Source organism: Gobius niger (genome assembly GCF_951799975.1).
Source record: "Gobius niger genome assembly, chromosome: 2".
Lineage (NCBI taxonomy): Eukaryota > Metazoa > Chordata > Actinopteri > Gobiiformes > Gobiidae > Gobius > Gobius niger.
Window position 1 is genome coordinate 19,365,240 of NC_136853.1, and position 21,568 is coordinate 19,386,807.

Below are 21,568 nucleotides of genomic sequence, written 5' to 3' on the forward strand. Positions count from 1 at the left end.
TCGTGGTTACAATGTTTCTAAAAATATATTTATTAGCCTTTGAAATTGGCGATACTTGTTTTAAGCTCAGCAACATACAAACCTAAGAAAAAATACATCAAACAAAAAAAATCTGAAAAAAATAAAGAAAAAAAAAAATATATATAACATGGTACAAAACGACTGAGAGGGTAACTTTGTGTTGTGAATTTTATTTCATTTGCCATGAACTTTGAAAAAAAGGAAAAAAAAGCACAATAAACGTCTGAAATTAATACAAGTTTCCCCATTTTGTGTTTTAAACACACGAAAAAACACTGAGCAAAGACAAACTGGCATGTGACTCTGCTCAGTCCTTTTTGAAACTCTAGGATGGCAAAATGTTGTTACAGGTTGAACTACACCGATCGTCGACCGGCATCACGCTTATCAAGTTTATGAGTTTTGGCATTTACCAAAGACAACATGTATGTGGCCAACAAGTACTTATCGCACATCTAAATGAGCACACATCGTCCTCACTCCGGCCAATGATCTACAAAGAACTCCGAGTCCCCCCACACACAAGTATTCCTCTCCCACATTGATGCCGGTCAGTAGGGACCGGAGGAGGGACAGGCTACAGTGTCCGTTCAGTCAAAGAAAGTGGTGGAGTCAGGGTGTTTAAATGATCAAATCTCCACTCTGTAGTCCAACGGTAGAAAGAAAGATGAGCGTGCATGAGGGGGGGGCGTAACGACAGCGTATGTCCAGTTCATTCATGGATGGTAACTGTTTCACCACAAATGGCTTTCCACCAACAAAATACGACACAAATACATCTCTGTAGTACATAGAACATACAGCTTCCTCTCTTTGCATTGACAGAGCTTCCTATCTTCAGTTAGCTCCAATTCAAATAAATGGGCATTTCATTGTCATTGTTTAAAAATACAGAGAGCAAGATGTCAGAAACATGGCATAAGTCAACTTAAACAACTCTGAATGCAAAACAGAATAAGAAATCTATTTTTGAGGTGGTCTGTGGACATTGGGGAAAAAGAAAAAAAAACGAGTGTACCCTGATGGAGGAACTGGGGGTCTTATGTCCTTGGCAGTGGGGGAACCTAGTGGTGCTGCGAAATCCACCCCACTAAGAAACATTACCACTCTTTCTTTTTCTCGTCCATGGACACTCCGCCAGGTCCAAGTGCCACCACCAAAAGCAGACCGCCGATCACCGATGTAGTCTGAAAGAAGTCATACTTGAGGAAGTCGTGCATAGGCTTGTAGGCGGGGATGGTCCAGAAAGCGTTGAAGTACACGTTGATAGCTAAAAGCCATACAACAAGCGTCAAGGCAGCCAGTTTGGTTTTGAAGCCGATGGCAACCAGGATGATTAGGGCGGTTCCAACCATGTTCTGCAAGATCTGAAAAGGCGGAGGACAGGATTATAAAGGATAAAGTGTGTGAAGTCATTGTCAGGTATGACGCCTCAGAGGTCAACGGTTTTTAACAAGCTTGTGCTTGTTGGAAAATAACAAATCGCTGTAAGCAATTGTTTCATGTATTTGTTTTTTCATCTTTTACCAACAATAAGTGGATTGACATATCCAAGAGAACCCTTTCCACCAAGTGAGTAAAACACAAATTGTTATATTTTTATTACCAACAATTCTCAATTGTGCATTGTGGAACTTTTTGTGTGAAACTTTGTATTATTGTGTATCTGACCATGTGGCTATATGGGTGATGAGACTATGTATCTCATCTTGATTGGATCTTGGAAAGCGGTGTCCTGTCTGACTGTCTCAGTGATCATTACATTATTTTCTGCAGCAGGAAAATTTCAATTCCCTGGTTGCCTCCTAAATTTATTACAGATCGTCAAATTAAATTGTGAGAGCTTTATTGATGACTTGCTAAATATCAATTGGAATAAAATGAAATTAATATATTTTATTAATGAGGCATGGGAATATTATTAGGATGAGATTCAGAATGTTATTAACACTTATACGCCTCTTAAAGTTATCAAAGTCAAAGGGTGTCATGGTCCATGGGTGAACGGTGAACTGCTGCATCTCTTTAAAGCATGGAAAAAGTATCGCCTCGCACAAGACTGGGATGACAGGGAAGTATACAAATGACTTAGAAACTCAACACAAACCAGAAATGACAAATCATGAAAATAGTTTATCTAATAATTTAAGTAATTTAACAATTTACTTGGAAAATCCGATTGTGCTTCAGTAAATAGGCTTATTAATAATAAAACCACTGATCCAGCAATCATTGTAAATGATTCCAGTCAGCAGGTTTCCTGTTTACCTCAAGTGCAGCTACCGTCTCAGTCTGCCATGTCTTTTGAGTCCCTATCCTGTGGTTCAGCAGGCCACTAGCGGGCTTTACTCTAATGTGACACTTGGCCCTGATGGCATCGAAGCCAAATTTATTAAGCTTGCATCTCATTTAAAAAAAATCTAAACTCATTTAGATGACCTGGCCAAGAGAGGCAGAAACACATCCATAAAACAGTTCACAAAGATGATACAAACGCTATGGGGGTAAGAAAAAAATAAACAAAAAACATCTTAATTGTACAAATTACACAATTAGAGCAGAAACAGACAACCTGTATTATATCAATCAACTAATGGTTATGGAAATAAGTATCAGGGAGGGATGGAGGCATTTTCTTTACATATTACCTTAATTTGCAATTTTATACAGATTATTTATGTGGGCATTAGATACTATTCTATATGAATTACAATAATTTATTGTTCCAAATGTTCCAAACGAGTTCACGAGAAAAGAATCCAGTGCAGCAGACTCTCATGAATTTGCGACTAAGACAATTGTCCTTAGCACCAGTGTGTCTCATGGCACTCACTGCGTTCACCCCCTATCTATCCAGTTCACTCAAGTTAAAGCTTTCTACGAAAGCTACCGCTCTGGTGCAGAGGAAATGCAAAGCGAGCCTGCAGAGCATGACCGAACCACTACGCTTCAACGCTTCTGTCCTTGTCCCCGCTCAAAGCGCTCAGATGGCCCTGTGTAAAACGTCATCAGACACATGAACCATGCAACTTTACATTGTCGTAATAACTTATTTAAGATACAAAAATACTGCATGGGTGGCATTGACTTTTTAAGGCAAGACACTGAAATTTAAAGGTATACATTTTAAACTTTTGCTGTACATTATAACCTAAAATCAGCTCTAAAGTTTTGTAACGATTGCGCATGCGTGGCACATTTCTCCGCTCTGCCGTACTGGGCGTCTCGCAGAAGGACAAACACCATATTTGGGAAACAGCATCATCGCGGACACACTTCGCAGCACACGTGGATGTAAGATCTGGAAAATATCTGTGAATGAATACCCTGTGGGAAATTGCTATTTCCGGGTTACCTCCGCCTCGCTCATGAATAAAACATCATAAGCATTGTACGGGGTAAGCTTTGTAATTTTTATACTCGGACATGAAAACTAAGATGTTATGGGAGGAAACGAGCTTAAAATCAATACTTTCACCCGCCGTGCCTCATCTTAAAAGTCAATGCCACCCATGCAAAACAGTTAAAATCACCCTAATCAGCACTTTGCACTTTTTCTATCTTATCCCAGGGCCTCTGACAGAACCGTTGAATCAAAAGTAATCCCAATTATTTAGAAAACTTCTATGTTTTTTTGTGCAGCCCAACTTCTAAAATGTTTAGACTTTAACAAACTGAAATAGGCTTCAGTTTGTGAGAGTGTGCATTTATTTTACCAAAACTTTGGTAAATGGCTTGGCTGAAAGTGTATACTTACAGAGACTCCTAAAATGATGAATCAAAACAACTGGACTCATTTAAAAAAAAAAAGAGCTGACAGTTCAGTTCTGTTCAGCTCTTTTTTAAACCAAGTCCAGTTGTTTTGAGTCATCTTTTTTTTTTTTGTCTAATTACACTACCCCGATGACTGAGAAATGACATTGTTTTATACTTACAGAGAAGAAGTTGGAATCAAAGTGAAGCAGGGTCATGAACATGAGAACGAGTAGAACGCGGCCTCCCAGCTGCATGTATTGTTTTGGTGAACTTTCTCCCATTGAGGGAACACCAGCAAACATGCTCTTTCCCTCTGAACGAGATTCAGCAAGCAGCAAAAGCAGACCACCTCCCAGTGCAAGGTTTCTGAATGAGTCAACATGGATACAAAGTGCATTGTTAAAAACATGAATTCTAATTGGATGCAGTACAACACATGTGATTAATCATAAGTAATGCATTAATTATGGATTATAGCATATTAATCACATCACATGTTGGGACGGCACTCCTGTGTGTTGAGCGTGCGTGGCTAGCTGAAATTGACCTGAGGCATTTATACACATGAATTTACTATACACTATAATATAAATATATAAATATATAAATATATAAACATATAAATATATAAATATATATATATATATATAATTTAAATTGACACATTAAAAGTCCGAGCCCTGAGCCCTTGTTGGACTTTTAACTTGGCTTTGTGAAACAATAACTCAAGTTGATTGATAAATGGTGTCCAAATGCAACATTTTTTTTTTTTACTAATTACGTTGACTGTTAAAAACCAAAAGTGTGATTAATCTGATTATAAAAATTAATAATTATTTTGGTATACCTTTGTAATATACTTTTTGTAATGTAAATTACACCTACCTCATCAAAAACTTGAGGTCCCATAAAATGCTGTATGCAACGGTCTATAAAAAAAAAAAAAAGCCAAATTAAAAACAAAAGCTCAAGATTATGTTGAAAAATAATAATGTTTACTCACTTGTAGAGCAATAATGCCGAACAGTCCAAAACAGGCATACTGTACAAAATTTCTACTGAGGATTAGGACACAGCCGCCTGCAAAAAGAGGTTTTGTTCTTCAACAAGACTTAATAATTAGAACACAAGACTTACGTATTATATCACAAGGGATTCCTGAAAGCATTGTTGATTCCGCTTAGAGGTCATATCGGGCCGATATTTGGGCATTTTACAATATCGGCCGATCTGACGCCGATAAAAGCGTTGGAAAGAGCCAAGTCGGACCTTAAAAATAAATCCTCCCACAAATACCGAGGCCTAAGGGGAACTGAAAAACATTGCGATGAAAAATGGTTAGCTACAAATATGTTAAATTCAATCATGGATTGAAATAATCACTCTGGGACAGAAACTATGATTGGATCACGTGAAGAAATAAAATAAAATCAGCCACTGTTGGAAGTAGTATTTGTATTGTAGTTAATGAAATAACTAAGCTAACATACAGTATTTGTAATTATCAAATCACTTTATGTGAGTGGTTAAAGGGGCTAGATGCAAGTTAGACATTTTATACTCACTACTGCCACCTCAGGTCATACGTGTAACTGCACCCTCTATGTTAAGCTCATGCATGACGCACGACGAACTAACAACTTTTTGAGTGACAGTGCAGGATTAATATCACTGCAACCTAAACACCTGTCATGTAGCCTTACGATATCTAGTTTAGAAAAGTCCAGTGATCTTTAATGTTTTTATAATAGTTAGTGGCCACACCGCCTTTACTCTGCCCGATCCCCTCAGACCTCAGAAGTTAAGCAGGGATGGGCCTGCTCGGTACTTGGATGGGAGACCGTTTGGGAACACCAGGACGCCTGGTGAATGGAGTGAGTGAGTGGTTGGTGGTGGTCGGGGTGGCCGATGGCGCAGACTGGTTGCCTCGCTTCTGTCGGTCTACCCAAGGGCGGCTGTGGCTACAATAGCAGCATCCCACCAACAAGAGTGGAGTGAATGAATAATGCAATGTAAAGCGTCTTTGAGTGTTCAGAAAAGCGCTGTATAAAACCGATGCATTATTATTATTATCATTAATAATTGATTTGATTGATAAATGGTAACATCTTGTTTGACTGTATTGCCACTTTTAAGAAAGGGTCTTGGTAGCAGAAAACTTGGATTGGTGCATCTCTACTTACTAAACAGCTCCTTAATAAAGCGCATCCTGCTGTCACAATAAAAATCCCCCAAAATCAGCATCAGCCTCAGAAAAACCCATGTCGGTCGACCTCTAATTCCTATGGGTGATCGCCCGTTTGTATCGACAGTAGCCCTCATGAGAAAGTTGACTATTTGACTCACCTAACTGTCCTACAAGGTTAAGAAGAACAAAACACGTTGCCAGAAAATAGCCACAGCTCCAGGTGGCCTCAATGTAATCTCTCTGCTCGTTCCACTGGAACCACATGCGGATGCCATCTTCAAGAAAGGTGCTGATAAGGCAAAGACGTGCCAAGTGGGGAAGATACTGCTTTGTGACCCGAAGGAACTGTAAATGACAGGTAAAAGATGCAAAGCATGAAAACATATGAAGACATATTTACAAAAGCAGGCTTTAATATGAGGCAGTCAGTTTGTAGTGAACGTCTCATTTAACAAGTGCTTCGTTATAGATGATGGGACAGATACTTGAATCTCTCAAAAACTAAGTGACCCAAGATAAGATTCACCGAGTACAATTTCATAAATGACCCAACACCGAGATGATACAAAATGATATAAATGAAATTGGTGGTGCCATATGGAAGGAGTCAAATTATGATTATTTTTTAAAACTATATTTCATTTTGTTCATCTAGTTTATGCATGCCCTTATAGTTTTGAAGTTTGTATAGTTTATGATTTATCTCTATCAAGTTTTATGTTCCATGTAGCGTGATTGCACCGAAGAAAATCCCTTGTTTGTGAACAGGGGGAGGGGATACTTAGAGATCACTTGTGTTACTATTGATGTTGTCATACTGCTCTAACCAGGAAAGCTAAAACAGCTCCTTCAATTCTATAGTAACAGAGGCCGGCCTAAACCTGCCCATTTCTCCGCCTCTCGTGCAGTCCACATCAGCACTGTTGGCCCTCAGCAGCCTATCAGCGTCCCCCAACTCCTACTGACTGCTGCTTGGAGCATGAATGAGCTCACTGAAGGCCAATCCCAAACAAATCATGAGGTTGCTGCAACAACCTAGAAATAGACCGTCGGCTACAACTTGTTACAGAAAAGGCCACTGCAGTATTTAAAATCAAAGGTTTGACTCTTGCATATTTCAACATAAGCACATGGTATGACTGTGCCTGGAAGTCAAGTTAAACTGCACGAAATGTAGGCTAAAATATGTCTCTTTAGTAAGGGAGTGTGGGTGGCTTACTTTTAAGCTGATCACAAAAGTACTGCAAGTTTTCATAAGTTAATGGCGAATGCAAACCCAGCACCACTTTCACCAGTTTAAAATCCCAAACTATCATTTACAGTTCACACTACAAGACTGATCTGCGCAAACCACAATTAGCCGAGATTTCACAACTGCTGACTGGCTCTGTCTGGCCCAGGCTTATCTGAAGGAACAGTTAGATGGCGACTAGCGTGTCAGAAAACCCGATTATTCACTTTTTGGTCGCGTGCGTTTCGGTTGAAAACCAACTGACGAGTCAAGGTGGGAACTGTTTAGAAATGTGTACTTGACAAGCCAAACTCTGGCTACCTCACGCACCATTTTCAAGTCTTAAGCAAACCATGTCGCAGCGAGGCCACAAACGACACCCCGGGAATAAGATGTACGCTGTTAACGAAGTAAAAAATCAAGCACGTCACCGTAACAGACGGCTGTGAAAGGCACGTTACTGAGCGTGTGACGGGTGGAAGCTAACATGCTAACTACCGCTAGCGCTAACAACTGTAAGCTAAGTGAAGTTACCTGGTCTGCCACGTCTTCGGCTGTGTTCATTAGATCCTCTTGACCCATATTTGTAAAATATGGTAGTCTGAAATATTTAAGGCTCGGCGCAACACGGTTTTAATGTGTTGTTTTCTCCACACAAGCCGCACTCAGATCACTCCCCTGTAACGTTATTTACTTGGAAGATTTCAGATCTGTGCACACTGTGAAAGGCCGCCTCCGCCCCACAATGCCCCGCGATTTGACGAGAGTGGCCCCCCTGATGGTACTGCAACCGCTGCATGCCACGTAGACTAGTGCTGCACTCAAGAGTAGTGGAGTACTCATGTTCATAAAGGGTATTAGGAGTACACACAACATAGTAATTTATTCCACGAGTGCAAATTGTAAATTGTGTGCTTTGAAAGTCCCCCCAAGGCTTAGTCTGCTTATGTTTGTTTTTGCTTAACCTCTTACCATCCACCTTAAACAAGTGTATTTTCTCCAGTTCATCTTTACAACAATTAAATTTAAAAGCTTATCGACGGGGGTTTACAGCCTATAGGCCAGAGTAACACCTCATTTGAAAGCTAAGACCTATAAAAAAAAATGTTCAAAACAGATCTTTTTTCTTGTGTTGTTGCAGTCACTTTTTTCACTTTCTTCTTTCACTTTCTTTTTGACCACTATTTTGAGTTTTTGTCACATTTTTGCCACATTTCTTGTTGAGTTTTTGTCACTTTTTTGCTGCTCTTTTTGGTCAATTATTTTTTTTGTGTGGCGTTTTCAGCCTTTTTCAGCTCTCGTTTTGTCGCTTTTTTCCAAGAAACTTTTAGATTTGGGTGAAGTCAAACTGGAGATAGTGTGCTCGGGGTTAAAAGGTAAGTATGACTACAGCTTATATGTACTTATATGTTCCCTTTATTGTATATGTAAATAAAGGAAACACTTGGAGGTACATTGTGTTATTTTTTTTGAGCAGCATATAGTCATGTTCTACAAAAGAACAGTGTTTTATGGAGGTGCCAGAACAAGCTCGAGTTAAAGATAAGACACTCTTGGAAAGCACCAAGACCTGATCACCTGCTGTTAGGTAAAAAAAAGAAAGCAACAAATCTTCACAGTAGCCTAATGTCACTGTTGACATCTCGACATGAAAGGGTGATTTAATGGGTGGATCTAGCTACCAAAACAAGAGTGCATATTCAGGTGCAACTAACTGTAATGCTTGACACTACAATTTACCATAGATTCCCAGAAAACACACACTCGGTGAAAGAATGTAATGAGCCAACAGGTGTCTTTGAGCTAGAACAGGATGCGAATGATGCCATGGTGGGTAGACTATTACTTTATTTTCTTCAACAGCATTGTATTATTTTCCACAAGGCACTTTCTTCTGTGTTTTAGAATGTTTTTTTTTCCAGTTGTTATTTCTGAATTTCTTCTGAAAGCCTTGACTTTGAACCTATAAAATACAACATAAAGTTGGTCAGTTACAGTAATATATTGTAGCTAACTATACACACGTGCAATAGTTATCCAACCTTTTTGCGCTTTGATGACACCGTCTTCTCTGTTTCCATTGGCTCCTCGTTATCTGTTGAAAAATTATCATCGTCATCACCCATCTGTTCTCCTGAGGGGTTTTTCAAAGTAAACATCGATGCTGTGGAAAAACAAACGTCCATTAACGGTCTTACAAGAGAGCATGAAACAGGCGTGTGTGCTTAAAACACTAACATGGATAAAGGTCACTCATGCTGTCCTCAGAGTCTGAGTGCTCCCCTTCACTGGAGTTAGATTCACACATGCCATTTGTATGTTTTGACGAGTTTCCATGCCCGAAATCCTGTTCAATGTCTTTCGGTCGTTTCTGTTTCAGTCTTGCAGGGACAAAATCAATCCCTTGTTTCTTGCACTCTTCGTCTGTAATGAAAAAGCCGTCACACAAAGAATTTTAATACATCAATTTGTTCCTCATGTTACATGCTAAAAAAACAAACATAGCCATATTTTTTTCTGTTTGTTGATGTTAAGGGAGACCAGGGTTGTGAATAATCATACATCTGATAAGAGGAAATAATATTTTACGCGTAAATCTCTAATATCTCATCACCAGTGTGTACTCTCTGAACATGACCTCGCTCCACAGCTCAAACTCATAATCAGGCGCCGGGACTTGCTCCATCTCTCACCAAGGACAATAATCTATGTCCAACTCAGCATTAGCAGTGTTCATTTTGACAACATATTTTAATTTAGTTTTAGTCTTTTGACAAAAATGTAATTCAATTTTAGTCGAGATTTAGTCAAAAAAATATCTTAAATTTTAGTCTAGTTTTAGTCGACTAAAATAAAGTCAATTTAAGACAAATTAAGTTGACTTTGCATTGATAATATTTATTATAATCACATTTAATGTTGTTCCTCTGCTTCATGGAGCTGCTCCTCATGAACAAAGCTCAGAGCTGCTTCTTTATCAGAGAATTTACATGATATGAGGCGCTTTCAGACGGTCAAGAGAGGTTTGGATGATTTTAGTCTCTCCTTTTCATTTTTATTTAGTCTTATTTTTGTCGACTAAAATATCTGGACATTTTAGTCATAGTTTTAGTGTCATGAAAAACTTTTAATTTAGTTTTAGTCAGCAAAAATATCCCTTTGACTAAAATTAAGTCGATGAAATGAACACTGATCATTAGTATCATAGTATCATTAGTATCATTTTGCATATTTGCTTGCAAACCTTATTCACATTATGACTTCCTAGTATAATGTATAGTTTTTCACCCTGTGATATACTTTAGGGTACATTTTTTATTTTATTTTGTAGTTTCATCTGATGAACATTTTGACTGTGTTGCAGCGCAAGGTTTGAATTTCAGCAGATAATCCTAATGCAAGTGACATTTTCAAAACTAATGCTTTTCCCTATTCATGTCTTTTGGAGATCTGCATCTTGCACTCTTATGCCCCAGCATACAAAATAAACTTAAATATTTTCCAAATAATAAATAGAGCGCTGGTGGTTTTTACGGGCTTGGTTATGTCAGAGATGAGAACTAAAACTGAGCCCTCACTGTTCGGCCTCCTGATAAACAGTGGTCATGATGGCCCTGTTCAGCTGGCCTCATCAACTTTGTGCATAAAATCAGTTCGGCTGTATGCATGTAAAATTTCATTAATCCAATTTCAACTGTGTGATTAATCTAATAAAAAATAATAATAAATTGACAGCTGTTTGCAGTCTTACATTTAGCAAGAGCCTTCTTGAAACGCTTTCCATTGACATGTCTCAAGACATGATGTGGCTCCCGGTTCAGGTGCCTCAAAGTCAACTTACAGAAGAGCTGATTTCTGAAAACAAAAACAACATCAACATCAAGACGCCCCAAATTAATAGTCTGGATGTTCAAGTATTAGGTCATTAGGTATTTTCAGGAAGAACTGGCACTGTGAGTCACTCTGTTGATAACACACCTATGGGGCACAGTGGCACTTCCTACAACAAACATACTGTAGCTTTACACTATTGTTTTATATTAGAAATGCAGCATATCCTTACGGTGTCTTTGTGCTCGGGACGATGTGTGGCTCATAGTGGCTGTAGTTGAACTCTGCAGCAGATGACAGACTTTTGTATTTCTTTGCTTGGGTAAATTTTTGAAGCTCAGCCAAACTACACGGAAATTCGTGGCCATTGAGTGTACATTTGACCTGGAAAAAACAAGATTTAATCATTTTGAAATGAATTTAGAGCAGCGAAAAAATATATCAGCCAGAAACTCTTGGGACATAGCTGACATAAGAAAACATAAGAAACAGATCGCACTACATCCATCACTGCTACTCTATGAAGAAAGCACATGTTCACAACAACATTTAACATGAAGGTGGTTCATAGAATTAGTTCACAAACCTTTTTTTCCTCGGTAAGAATAAAACAAGGATGGTTTAGAAGAAATGCTCTGAGCTCTGTAGATAAGTCCTCCATAACACAAACAATAAACCAAAGCAGAGCTTTGAGCTTTCTTGTAGCAAACAAAACCCAAACAGGAAGTCTTCTCCCACGTGGATCATGACACATCCACCCACCAGAGTTTATGAGTGCGCCACCTACTGTTAAACATGGCAAATCACAATAGCTCATCTATGGCTACAAAACACTGACCAACACAAGGCAGTGGTCGGGCTTCAGGACGACTGAGTGATCATTGAAAAAGAACACAGTGACACAGAGACATCTGAGCACAATGAGGAAAATCAATGGATAGCCGTGGATTATATATTTAATTTTTTTCCCCTTGAACTGTGCATTGACACACACAACCAGACCAGGAAGTGGCAGCAATGCACAAGGAAATGAAGCAGCAATAAACTCAACAGAAGAAGAAGCTGTAAATACTGACCATAGGCATGGATAGGTCATGGGTCTATTATAAAAGCCATAGTGACGTCTCTCCCTGTTAGAGGAAGGAAGGCACTGACTTAATCTAATTAGGGATTTTATATTTGGAAATAAATATGTGAGACGGAACCTCTGCGGTTTATGAAGCTAACCCCATCTTGCAGCTAAACTAGGTCGATCTGAATTTGGTGTGTAGTATTTGTCACAATGTCTGCTGGTGGTCCAAATGGAGATCCTAACATGTCTGCGGAGGACAGCATCATCGACGATGACGATGACTTTGAGGATGAAGGTAAAAGTCACGTTAGGATGACGCTCATTTTAATTAAAATGTGTGTTGACCTTTAAGGGGATTGAATCTGATGTGACGTTTCTCTTCAGAGTACGCGGCTGTCAACTCTATGCTGGATCAGATCAACTCTTACCTGGATGACCTAGAGGAGAAGAATGACGCTCTCAATGGCAAATTACATGAATTACTGGAGTCTAACAGACAGGCACGGCTGGACTTCAGAGCCCAGCATCAGGGCTCCGCTCCTCCGGACACGAGTGACTCTGCGTCACCCACACAGGAGCACAGAGACGATTGCAATGAGTCCACATCTCCATCGAAGGACAGAAACGAGGATTAAGTTCATAGTTTGTCCCCTGTAGTGGCTTTTATGTGTGACTCATAAGTCCACGGTTTGTTTGTGTGAACACTCCAATGATCAGGCTCTGCAGCTGAACTGTTCAACCAGTTTAAGTGTCTTTGTGTGGATAAATTAACAGATTATGACTCATTCCTTCAGAGTATCCTATTGTTGCTGTTCTGTGTAGAATATAAAAACATGTCAGATGTAATAAAGTACTCCAAAGTTAGAATTAGCCGTTTTATTGAAACAATCCTCAAACTAAACATTAAAAAATACATTGCATTTAAAGGAGTTAGAAATGCTTTTTTTTTTTTTTAACTTAAGCTGAATGAAAATGTAATAAGATTCTGAAAAAATGACAACAGTTCTCTGTAACACAACTTGTCATGTGACAGGCACATGACAAGAGTGTAGCTCAGATACTCGGGCAATGGTCTTCATACAACAAATATACAACAGTTACACAGCAGGGGAACTCTACTGCAAGTTAAAAGGTCATCAATAACTACAACTATTATTTTCCACTTAAAACTTAAAACACTCCAAAAGAGTGGTTTAACTTCTTCTAATGGATATAAATTACCATCAAAACGTGCAGCTGTAAAAGAGACAGTCGTATTTAAAATATTACCCAGCCATTATCAAATGTTAACCTGTTAAAAGTAGACCATTTAGGCTGAGGTAATCTTTAACTTTCTCGAATACAAGCCATTCTCTCAAGTTTTTGTAACTTGAACTTACATTTTTCTGAATTCTCAGGCGGTAGCATTACAACGCTTTATCAAGTACCTTTTGCTTTCAACAATGTGTTTGTATCTGGTTACTTTCTAACTTTAGGCTACTATCCAGCTACACTGCAAAAAAACAAAAATCATTCAACTCAATGATCATAACCTTCCTAGACTTAAGTTATTTCTTTCGCAAAATAAATTGCTCACAAACATGTCAAGTATAATATAATATCGACCCTTGATTTTTTGGTGCCCTTTAACAAGGCAATTATCAATTCAAATCTTGGACATAGATTATGTAGCGCCCACATTATTATTCTTTATAAGTGCACACTCTCTGCCTGTCAAACTGTCATGTTTGTGTTCAGACTTTGTGAGACGCGCTTGAACAGAAAATGAAGAGACAGAAGAACTAGGCTGCCTTACACTGCGAGATTTTCTCACACGTGCCTGGTTTTAATTCTGCCACTGTAGAATTAAAACCAGACCATATATAATTAAAATGTCATTTTAATGTATATAAAAACTGTAATTACTGTAAGAATGTTCTTTTTTCTTTTTTTTTTTACACCAGATTTGAGTGAATCAACGTCTATTTGTTGATCTAGCCGTCCTCCGCCTAGGAGTTACGACTGCTTTTGATTTTGAATTAGTTTTTCCTTTTTTCTCCTCTACATTTTCTTCCGTAGAGACACTTTGTGCCAAGTCTCTGGTCACTGCTGGGTCACTCACACTATCCTGATCTCCAGTGGACAGGGCTGTGGTAGTTCCTTCCTCACAGGAGGGTTCCAGGTCTGTACAACTAGCATGAGGTTCCTCCTCACTGGGCTCTACATCTGTCTCATGGTCCTGGGGATTTGCCTGCTCCTGGAGATCATGGAGCGGGACAAATGGCTGCATGGAGCTTAAACTGGAGGCAGGAGCTGAGACGTCCGTGTTCAATTCGCTCACAGCTACACATTTTGTGCTAGCTTCACATTTTTGGTCGGTTTTGTACCTCTAAAAACAGAAAAAGAAAGCATTCGTGCCAAATTAATACAACGATTGCAATAATACAGTAATGAAACTTGCAGATATGACCAACCTTGAGATTGTCATAGTGCTCAGAGGATTTGCAGTGAGAGTGGAGATCGGGCGACTCAAAGTGATAAAATTTATTGCAGAGTCTGCAGATAAACCCTGCTACTGGAACAAAGAAACTGGATCCTGTGTTAACAAATAGAAAGAGAGTGAGACATACTATAATAATGTATATAATATATTTTAACAGGTCTTTACTTACCATAGTCAACCTCAGGGTCATACTGCACACTGTCATCCATATCCTCCAGGGTCACTTCTTTAGGCGCCCCACCGTCCTAAAACATTTGTTTATATAATAGGTCAGTTAAATGGTAATATTCAACAACTGAGTCAAAAACAAGCGAGCACCTGTTTATCCAAGGCTTCTTGATCGTCTGCATTGCTTAGATTTTCCTCATCCTCTGACACACCGCTCTCCTCTTCCACCGAAAACCCATCAGGGATTTTGGACAGTTCTTCACAGCCTTCATTATTCTGGAGACACAGAAACAGGAAAAGAACAGGTCAGAAAAAAGTTTCAAAAGTATGTATTTACAGTAAAGTCAATAACTTACCATTTCCACTTTTTTTCTGTGCTCAAGGGTTTGCAAGTGCTGTATAAAAACCTGAGAAGACCTGAAATTCTTTTTACAAACTGTGCATGAGGATATTGCCATTTTCCTCGCCAGCTGAAAACAAGAGGGACACTGTTAGTTAAACTTTAAAATTAGAATCGATAATGTAAAAATAACTACATGACGACACTTTACCTTGTGCTCCTTAGTTTGGCGGTGATCCATGCTGCTGTGGGTGAAATGTGTGCGGCAGGTTGCACACCAACGTTTCAACTCATGTTTTTTCTCACTATTATAAAACAAATAAAGACTTTTTATTTGAGTGCGAGAGAAAAAGCAAACCAATGATTCTTTCTCAACACTGACCCATCCTTGTTGGTTCCCTGTAGGGAGTCCTGTAATCGTGGAAGCAGTGAGACGAGGCAAGCATTGCTCATGTGTTGTATTTCCATCATCCTCTGCTGGTGAGAAATGCTGTTCATGTGACTTCTGAAGTTCTGGGATACAAAAAACAAAACCAAACATGATCATCTTGGATATGGACTTTATAAACTAATTAAACATTAAGGCACATTTCAACAAGTACGGTACAGTGTGGGTCGCTTGAACTTTGAGACTGAAGCAAAGCAATGGGAAATGAGAAACAACCTCCTGTTTTCTCATTATTACTGCTTTTTATAATTCTTAGAGCAGGCACCAAACCCAAAACAGTTGTTTCTAAAGTGCGATAGTATTTCTTCAAACCTGCCATCTCACTAAATAGTTCGAAATGCATATATTAAACAAGTATTAAGTAACTTGTTCACCTCAATAAATCCTTTCCGTCCCTCTGGAGGTAATACCACTGATAATGGGATGATTGGGGGGTATTTCATCTCCCCCTCTAGGGGCATGAGTTACTTAGTCCTTTCAGAATATGTAAACATTTGATTATAACAATGTTTATTTCTGCTTTATGTCATGTTATTTTTCATCAAGTCCATTCGTTCGCTCATAATGTGTAGCTCTTCACATCCAAACCGGTCCCAGTGCCACTGGTTTCAATTGTTCATTTTGGAAAGTGGAAACACCCTCGAACCGACCTCCAAGAACAAACGCCTAAAATTAACTTACTTGTTGGTTAAGGCATGTGATGCTGCAGAGATAGCAGTAAAATTTATTGGGACCCTCTTCCACATCCTCCTCATCCTGGTTTTCTGCAGGCAATAGGCAATCTTCTTCCTGCTGCACTTCCATTGATGGTGCATCGACCTGCTGGTCCTCATGTAGCGATAAAGAGCCTTGCACCTTCAGAAAGCATAAGAACATGGTCTAGCACAGGAACACACTAGTGCTAAAATACAGTGTGTGCTAAATACATGAGCACTACTCACCTCTGCCCCTGTGCCTTCATTCTCTGATTCAAGAATCTCCGAGCCCACTACGGAACCACACTCTAATAGGAAATGGCAATCAGTGGTAAAGGCTTAGTACATAACTTTAAACATAACTTTAAACGTGAGCATCTGTATACCTTCAGGCTGACCGTCACTGTCTGACGAAAGGATTACAGTATCAGCCTTTACTTCACAGACAACAGGCTCCTCAAGCCTAAAAAAAAAAAAGAGAAGGTTTTAAAATTCAGCTAATTTCTTTGACACAGAACAACCAGGTATTTATAAAGACATCTTAAACTCTTTTGTTAAAATAATAAGCAAAAAACTGGAAGAGTTTCATTCAATCATGTTATATCAAGACACTCAACATGAGTTCAAGCCAAACAAACTAAAAATCTGAGAAGTTAATACAAAAAAAATGCTAAGGTGTCTATATTAGGTGTCTATAATGATCTTTTTTCAATTCTGGTTCATGAACAGTACACAGACAAGAAAGAAAAATAACCCTAAGCAAAAAACAACATAGCTTTTCACTTAAGTACAATTTAACACAAAAATATTTAGTTTTACTCCCCTAACGGTGATGTTACTGCCACAGAACTGTACGTAAAGCTAACAATCAAAAAGATGCATGACAATTGAGATTGACCAAAACTGAGATTGCAGTTTCAATGAAATTTCAATGAACTGCACAGCCCTGCAAAAACGAGGAACTGAAGCCTGACAAGACTGACAATAAGGAGTGAGGGGGGAAAAGTGTAAGTATACCAACCCGTGTGTCCTCGGCTTCTTCATTTCTGGTTCTTTAAGTTGCTCTTCGGATAATGTGACGCCTCCATCGCCATCATTAGGATTTACAACATGGTCTAAAAACATAAACAGTATATTACAAGATCAACTTTCAAAGAACTGTACAAATGCGTTATACCTGAAACATTGGCTTCAGCAGCCGTGCTGGGCCCTGGTTGGTCTTCGCTGGTGTCGTGTGTAATCTGCTCATTGTCTCTCTTTCTCTCCGACTGACGAGCAGCGGCAGCAGATTCCTACACACACAAACGCAGGTTAATAATAGTCATATAATCTAAAGAGGCCAGTTGGGTTTAAACAAAACAAAAAAAAGAAGTTAATATGCGAAAGCTCTGCCTCTGTCCGAGTGAGTGGAGAGGCAGGCCCTGTGCGTTACATTGAGCCTGCACATCACAGTTCTATGTGTGGTTCACATGCACGTTAGATTGGAGACTGTGGAGTTAACTTGAGCATTTTTATTGTCACAACCACTAAGTAGTACTCGGCTCATTTCCTCTTTAGCTTTATGATAGTAGCACTCGCAGGGTGAACTCCTCGTGTCCATGAAGGAATTGTACAGAGTTTTCCTTCCTTCCATCCATCCTTCCATTCCATCCATCCATCCATCCATCCATCCATCCATCCAGGGAACTTGTTACGTCTCAGCCATCTCCGACAGCCCCTTCTCTCTGGACATCCCTCCACAGTCAGCACACAGTAAACATGAGCCTGTCATTTTTTATTTCCACAAAGATTAATTCATTTAGCTGTGCTGTGTTAAAAACGATCTCCCTGTACTGATTTCGGCAGGGCAGGCAGGTGAGTGTGCGGTGTGTGTGTGAGTGAGGAGTGTGGAGACGACATCCACCTGCTGGTAATTAGAGGAACAAAACTTCATAAATCTTGCGAAAAAGATAAAACACCTTGCATGAGAAAATTAAACTTGTAGGATAACAGCATGCTCGCCCAAAAATATTTCACATGTGCCCACAAAAGAGAGGACAACTGAAACCTTGTTCTGAACCAGGCCTAGGGCTCACAACAAGTTACTTACAAGTTATTCATGAACATCCCTTGTTTTGTCAATTGCAGGTTCAGTTAAAGGTTAGTTTGTAGAAAGCAATGGTAGAATTACCGTGGTGCTTGCGCTGGCAGAAGGAGGTCCGGAAACGCTGGCGTTGTTGTTGTTGTTGTTGTAATAGCGGACATGAGGATAAACTGGCCTGGCAGGTGGGAATCCCATCATGGGGGACTTAATGGCCATGCCCATGGGTACCGGCCCGAGCAGAGAAGAACGTGCTCCAGCTGCAAAGAACTGACGAAACTGCTGTCCAGCCATTCCGAACCCTCTCATATTACCTTAAAAACAGAGGAAACAGATTTGTAAAATAAAAAAAACCACAAATGCGCCTTACTTTACACATTTTTCAACACACACAAATGTACCTTGCATCTGTTGCATCATGATGGCCCCTTGAAGCATGGGATTGGGAGCAATAATGGTCGTCTGAGAAGTCTGACACATGTTAACCATCCTGGAAGAAGGGGCTGATTGGGGAGGTACTGGCATAGGTCTGAGTAGAAAACAGTTATATCGAGTTTAATGATACAAAGAGTACAAGGGGTCCTTTTTAATGCATAATGAAATTCATCAATAAAATATGTAAATATTACAAATGTTAGTTACATTTATTTCAGTTATTTTTCCCTGTGGAAATGTCTAATGTCATGATGTCAAAATGTAAGGTGCCAATAAAACTCTGGATGGAAGTCCTTAAAGAAATCTCCAAATGGTCGACCTAAACATTATTTGGAAGTGACTGAATTCACAATCCTGCCATGTTTATCTTTTGGCTGAAAGTCCTTTCAAGAGACTAATGACATCAATGTTTGGTTACCACTTCAGGACACCTTGATGTGAAAATTATTTAACGGGCAGCACTCGTTCCTCACAGCAAGGTGGTCACTGGTTCGATTCCCACCTGGACGGGGCGTTTCTGTGTGGAGTTTGCATGTTTCCTCCGGGTACTCCGGGTTCTCCTACCACACTAAAAAGGGTGACTGATGTGTGTGTGAATGAATGGTTGTGGTCAGAGGGACCGTTGGCGCAGATACATATAGTGCAGTGAAAAGTACATGTCCCCTTCCTGATTTCTTACATTTGTTTATATTTACCACACTTAAATGTTTCTGATCATCAAGACAATATTAGCTAATATAGCCGTATTGGAGGGTTTTTGTGCATGAACTGCCGTTTTGAGGTCACCCCACAGCATCTCAATTGGATTTAAGTCTGGACTTTGACCTGGCCACTTCAAAACTTTCATTTGTTCTTTTGGAGCCGTTCAGTAGTGGATTTGTTCTTGTGTTTGGGATCCTTGTCCTGCTGCATGACTCAGGAGCACTTGAGCTTGAGGGCTTGAACTGATGGCCAGATGTTGTACTTCAGGAGTTCATGGCAGAATTTATGATTCCATCAATGACAGCAAATGAGAGCAAGTTATCCAGGTCCTGAAGCAGCCCCAGACCGCCACACGAACACCATTGTTAATTCTCTAACACTGACACTTTTTTTAAATCAAATGTTGCATTGTCTTTACGCCAGATGTAATGAGTCGCAGACATGACAAAAAAGTTCAACTTCTGCCTGATCAGTCCACAGACAATTTCTTTAAAAGTCTTGGAAATCATCCAAATGTTTTTTGGCAAACGAGAGACGAGCTGTTGTGTTCTTATGAGTCAGCAGTGGTTTTCGTCATTTATGCTCACTGTTTATCTAATAGTCGAGTCATGAACAGTGACTCTGACTGAGCCCAGTAAAGCCTGCAGATCTCCAGATGTTCTGGGTTCTTTGGTGGCCACCTGGATGAGTCCTTGTTGTACTCTTGGAGTCATTTCGTGGCGTTATAGGTTTAATTATGAGTTTTTGTAGTCTACTTTATTAGTTTGACCGGTCTTAATGTGGCATTTTCTTGATTCAACAAACTTGGTGGTAATCAGACTTGGGAGTGGCTAATGAAACTAAACTCTGGTTTGGATTTTTCTTTCCCTTAATAAATGTGATAATCATTTGGAAACTGCATTTTGTATTCACTGGGAACGTCTTTGTGTGACATAAAAATGTACTTGATGATCAGAAAGTGTGACTAATATAAAATTGATCCTGACGCATGATAGGAGTCACCAGGATGGAAAGCAAAGGTGCCAAGCTCACCACCTATACAGCCGCTGGGTCACTAAAAGGTCCAAGACGCACTAATATCAACTTTTCTTTACATAAAACGTTTCATGGTGCACCTTTACATTTTCAACTATAGGCTCCTGGCCAAGTTTGACTGTCGATTGTATCATTTACACTGGATGACCATGATTCTTAATGCATAACAGAGCCACTAGCCCCTGTTTTGCATTACTAATAATCAACTAACATATCAAGGTTGAGCTCTATTTACACACAACACTTCAGACTTTTGAACAATTTATTTGCATTTGTCTTGAAAATTTCATAAAAGAAAATATACATGTGATCAATTTATATAATCTTTATTGGGGGATTATTTTTTATGTGTAGCTCCTTAAATAAAGTTTGATTTATTGAAATGTTCAAATATTTTGAATTTACTGTTTCCCTGCTCTTGCGATACCTCATAATACTAAGCAGTACAGAGGACATCTTCACTTTAGGACAATACTTCTGAAATTGTGCCAAGTACAACATTGGTGGCACTTGGGCTTCGTCATCAGCAATTTTAGACAATGGGTAATTTCAATGACACTTTAAAACAGTGCATTAGTGCGTAGGGTGTTTTTGCCTTTGTTTAAGACATTGTTAACACCCAGTTCATTAAAATGTAGGTCTCTTGTTGACCTGTTTTTGTCCTTGATATGTGCCGGGTGGTGAAATGCTGTATGTGGTCGCGTGTCCATATGTAACATCAGTAATGCCTGATGTGTGCTCTTACCGCTGTGTTTGATGGGGATGGGGGACATGATGAGCAGGGGGCTGTGGAGGCGGGGGTGGAGGAGGCGGCCCTTGCTGCTGGAAAAGCTGCTGTAGTTGCCGCAAATGCTGGTGAAACTGTTGTTGTTGCTGCTGCTGCTGGTGGTGCATGTGCGGGTTAAACATCACGCTCTCCTTCGTTTCGGGACCAACGAAGCACAGTGGAAGTGATCTCAGATCTGGACCAAATATAAAGATGCCTTGAAGGAAACAACAACAATGGATTCATGTCATTGTTAGAAAGCGTACAACTCCGCTCTGTCAGTCAGGTTGTGCACCTGCGGACAACAGGTCGCTTTCA

The 21,568-nt window shown here is 39.6% G+C and overlaps 4 protein-coding genes across 4 annotated transcripts; 1 reads left to right on the forward strand and 3 right to left on the reverse strand.

Annotated features, from left to right (window-relative positions):
• Positions 1–180: 180 nt before the first annotated feature.
• Positions 181–7,972, reverse strand: surf4 (surfeit 4). The gene is made up of 6 exons (XM_079551866.1): positions 7,731–7,972; positions 6,124–6,310; positions 4,781–4,857; positions 4,663–4,706; positions 3,957–4,143; positions 181–1,388 (listed from the first exon to the last, which is right to left on the reverse strand). Exons 1-6 carry the CDS (start codon positions 7,776–7,778, stop codon positions 1,122–1,124), a joined length of 810 nt encoding a protein of 269 aa, XP_079407992.1. The 5' UTR covers positions 7,779–7,972; the 3' UTR covers positions 181–1,121.
• Positions 7,973–9,028: 1,056 nt separating this feature from the next.
• On the reverse strand, positions 9,029–11,769 carry surf2 (surfeit 2). The gene is made up of 6 exons (XM_079551862.1): positions 11,614–11,769; positions 11,260–11,411; positions 10,948–11,051; positions 9,435–9,620; positions 9,239–9,360; positions 9,029–9,159 (listed from the first exon to the last, which is right to left on the reverse strand). The coding sequence occupies exons 1-6, from the start codon at positions 11,686–11,688 to the stop codon at positions 9,067–9,069; spliced, it is 732 nt and encodes a 243-aa protein (XP_079407988.1). The 5' UTR covers positions 11,689–11,769; the 3' UTR covers positions 9,029–9,066.
• A 321-nt stretch (positions 11,770–12,090) lies between these two features.
• Positions 12,091–12,763, forward strand: bbln (bublin coiled coil protein). The gene is made up of 2 exons (XM_079551501.1): positions 12,091–12,394; positions 12,484–12,763. Exons 1-2 carry the CDS (start codon positions 12,310–12,312, stop codon positions 12,732–12,734), a joined length of 336 nt encoding a protein of 111 aa, XP_079407627.1. The 5' UTR covers positions 12,091–12,309; the 3' UTR covers positions 12,735–12,763.
• A 1,290-nt stretch (positions 12,764–14,053) lies between these two features.
• Positions 14,054–21,526, reverse strand: ciz1a (cdkn1a interacting zinc finger protein 1a; the record flags this gene model as incomplete). Its single annotated transcript, XM_079552266.1, has 15 exons — positions 21,230–21,526; positions 18,714–18,841; positions 18,403–18,626; positions 17,410–17,524; positions 17,254–17,347; positions 16,619–16,695; positions 16,479–16,540; positions 16,219–16,392; positions 15,472–15,602; positions 15,301–15,394; positions 15,106–15,219; positions 14,900–15,025; positions 14,751–14,826; positions 14,553–14,674; positions 14,054–14,467 (listed from the first exon to the last, which is right to left on the reverse strand). The coding sequence occupies exons 1-15, from the start codon at positions 21,391–21,393 to the stop codon at positions 14,054–14,056; spliced, it is 2,115 nt and encodes a 704-aa protein (XP_079408392.1). The 5' UTR covers positions 21,394–21,526.
• Between the last annotated feature and the right edge of the window lie 42 nt (positions 21,527–21,568).

Excerpts from the sequence above, each read along its gene's own strand:
- bbln (XM_079551501.1), top strand. The coding sequence starts at position 12,310 with ATGTCTGCTGGTGGTCCAAATGGAGATCCTAACATGTCTGCGGAGGAC. Across the intron at positions 12,395-12,483 it reads CGATGACTTTGAGGATGAAG|AGTACGCGGCTGTCAACTCT; the intron begins GTAAAAGTCACG and ends GTTTCTCTTCAG.
- surf2 (XM_079551862.1), bottom strand. The coding sequence starts at position 11,688 with ATGGAGGACTTATCTACAGAGCTCAGAGCATTTCTTCTAAACCATCCT. Across the intron at positions 9,361-9,434 it reads CATGAGTGACCTTTATCCAT|CATCGATGTTTACTTTGAAA; the intron begins GTTAGTGTTTTA and ends GTTTTTCCACAG. Across the intron at positions 9,160-9,238 it reads TGTCATCAAAGCGCAAAAAG|GTTCAAAGTCAAGGCTTTCA; the intron begins GTTGGATAACTA and ends TGTATTTTATAG.
- surf4 (XM_079551866.1), bottom strand. The coding sequence starts at position 7,778 with ATGGGTCAAGAGGATCTAATGAACACAGCCGAAGACGTGGCAGACCAG. Across the intron at positions 4,707-4,780 it reads TCGGCATTATTGCTCTACAA|ACCGTTGCATACAGCATTTT; the intron begins GTGAGTAAACAT and ends TTTTTTTTATAG. Across the intron at positions 4,144-4,662 it reads GACCTCAAGTTTTTGATGAG|AAACCTTGCACTGGGAGGTG; the intron begins GTAGGTGTAATT and ends TGACTCATTCAG.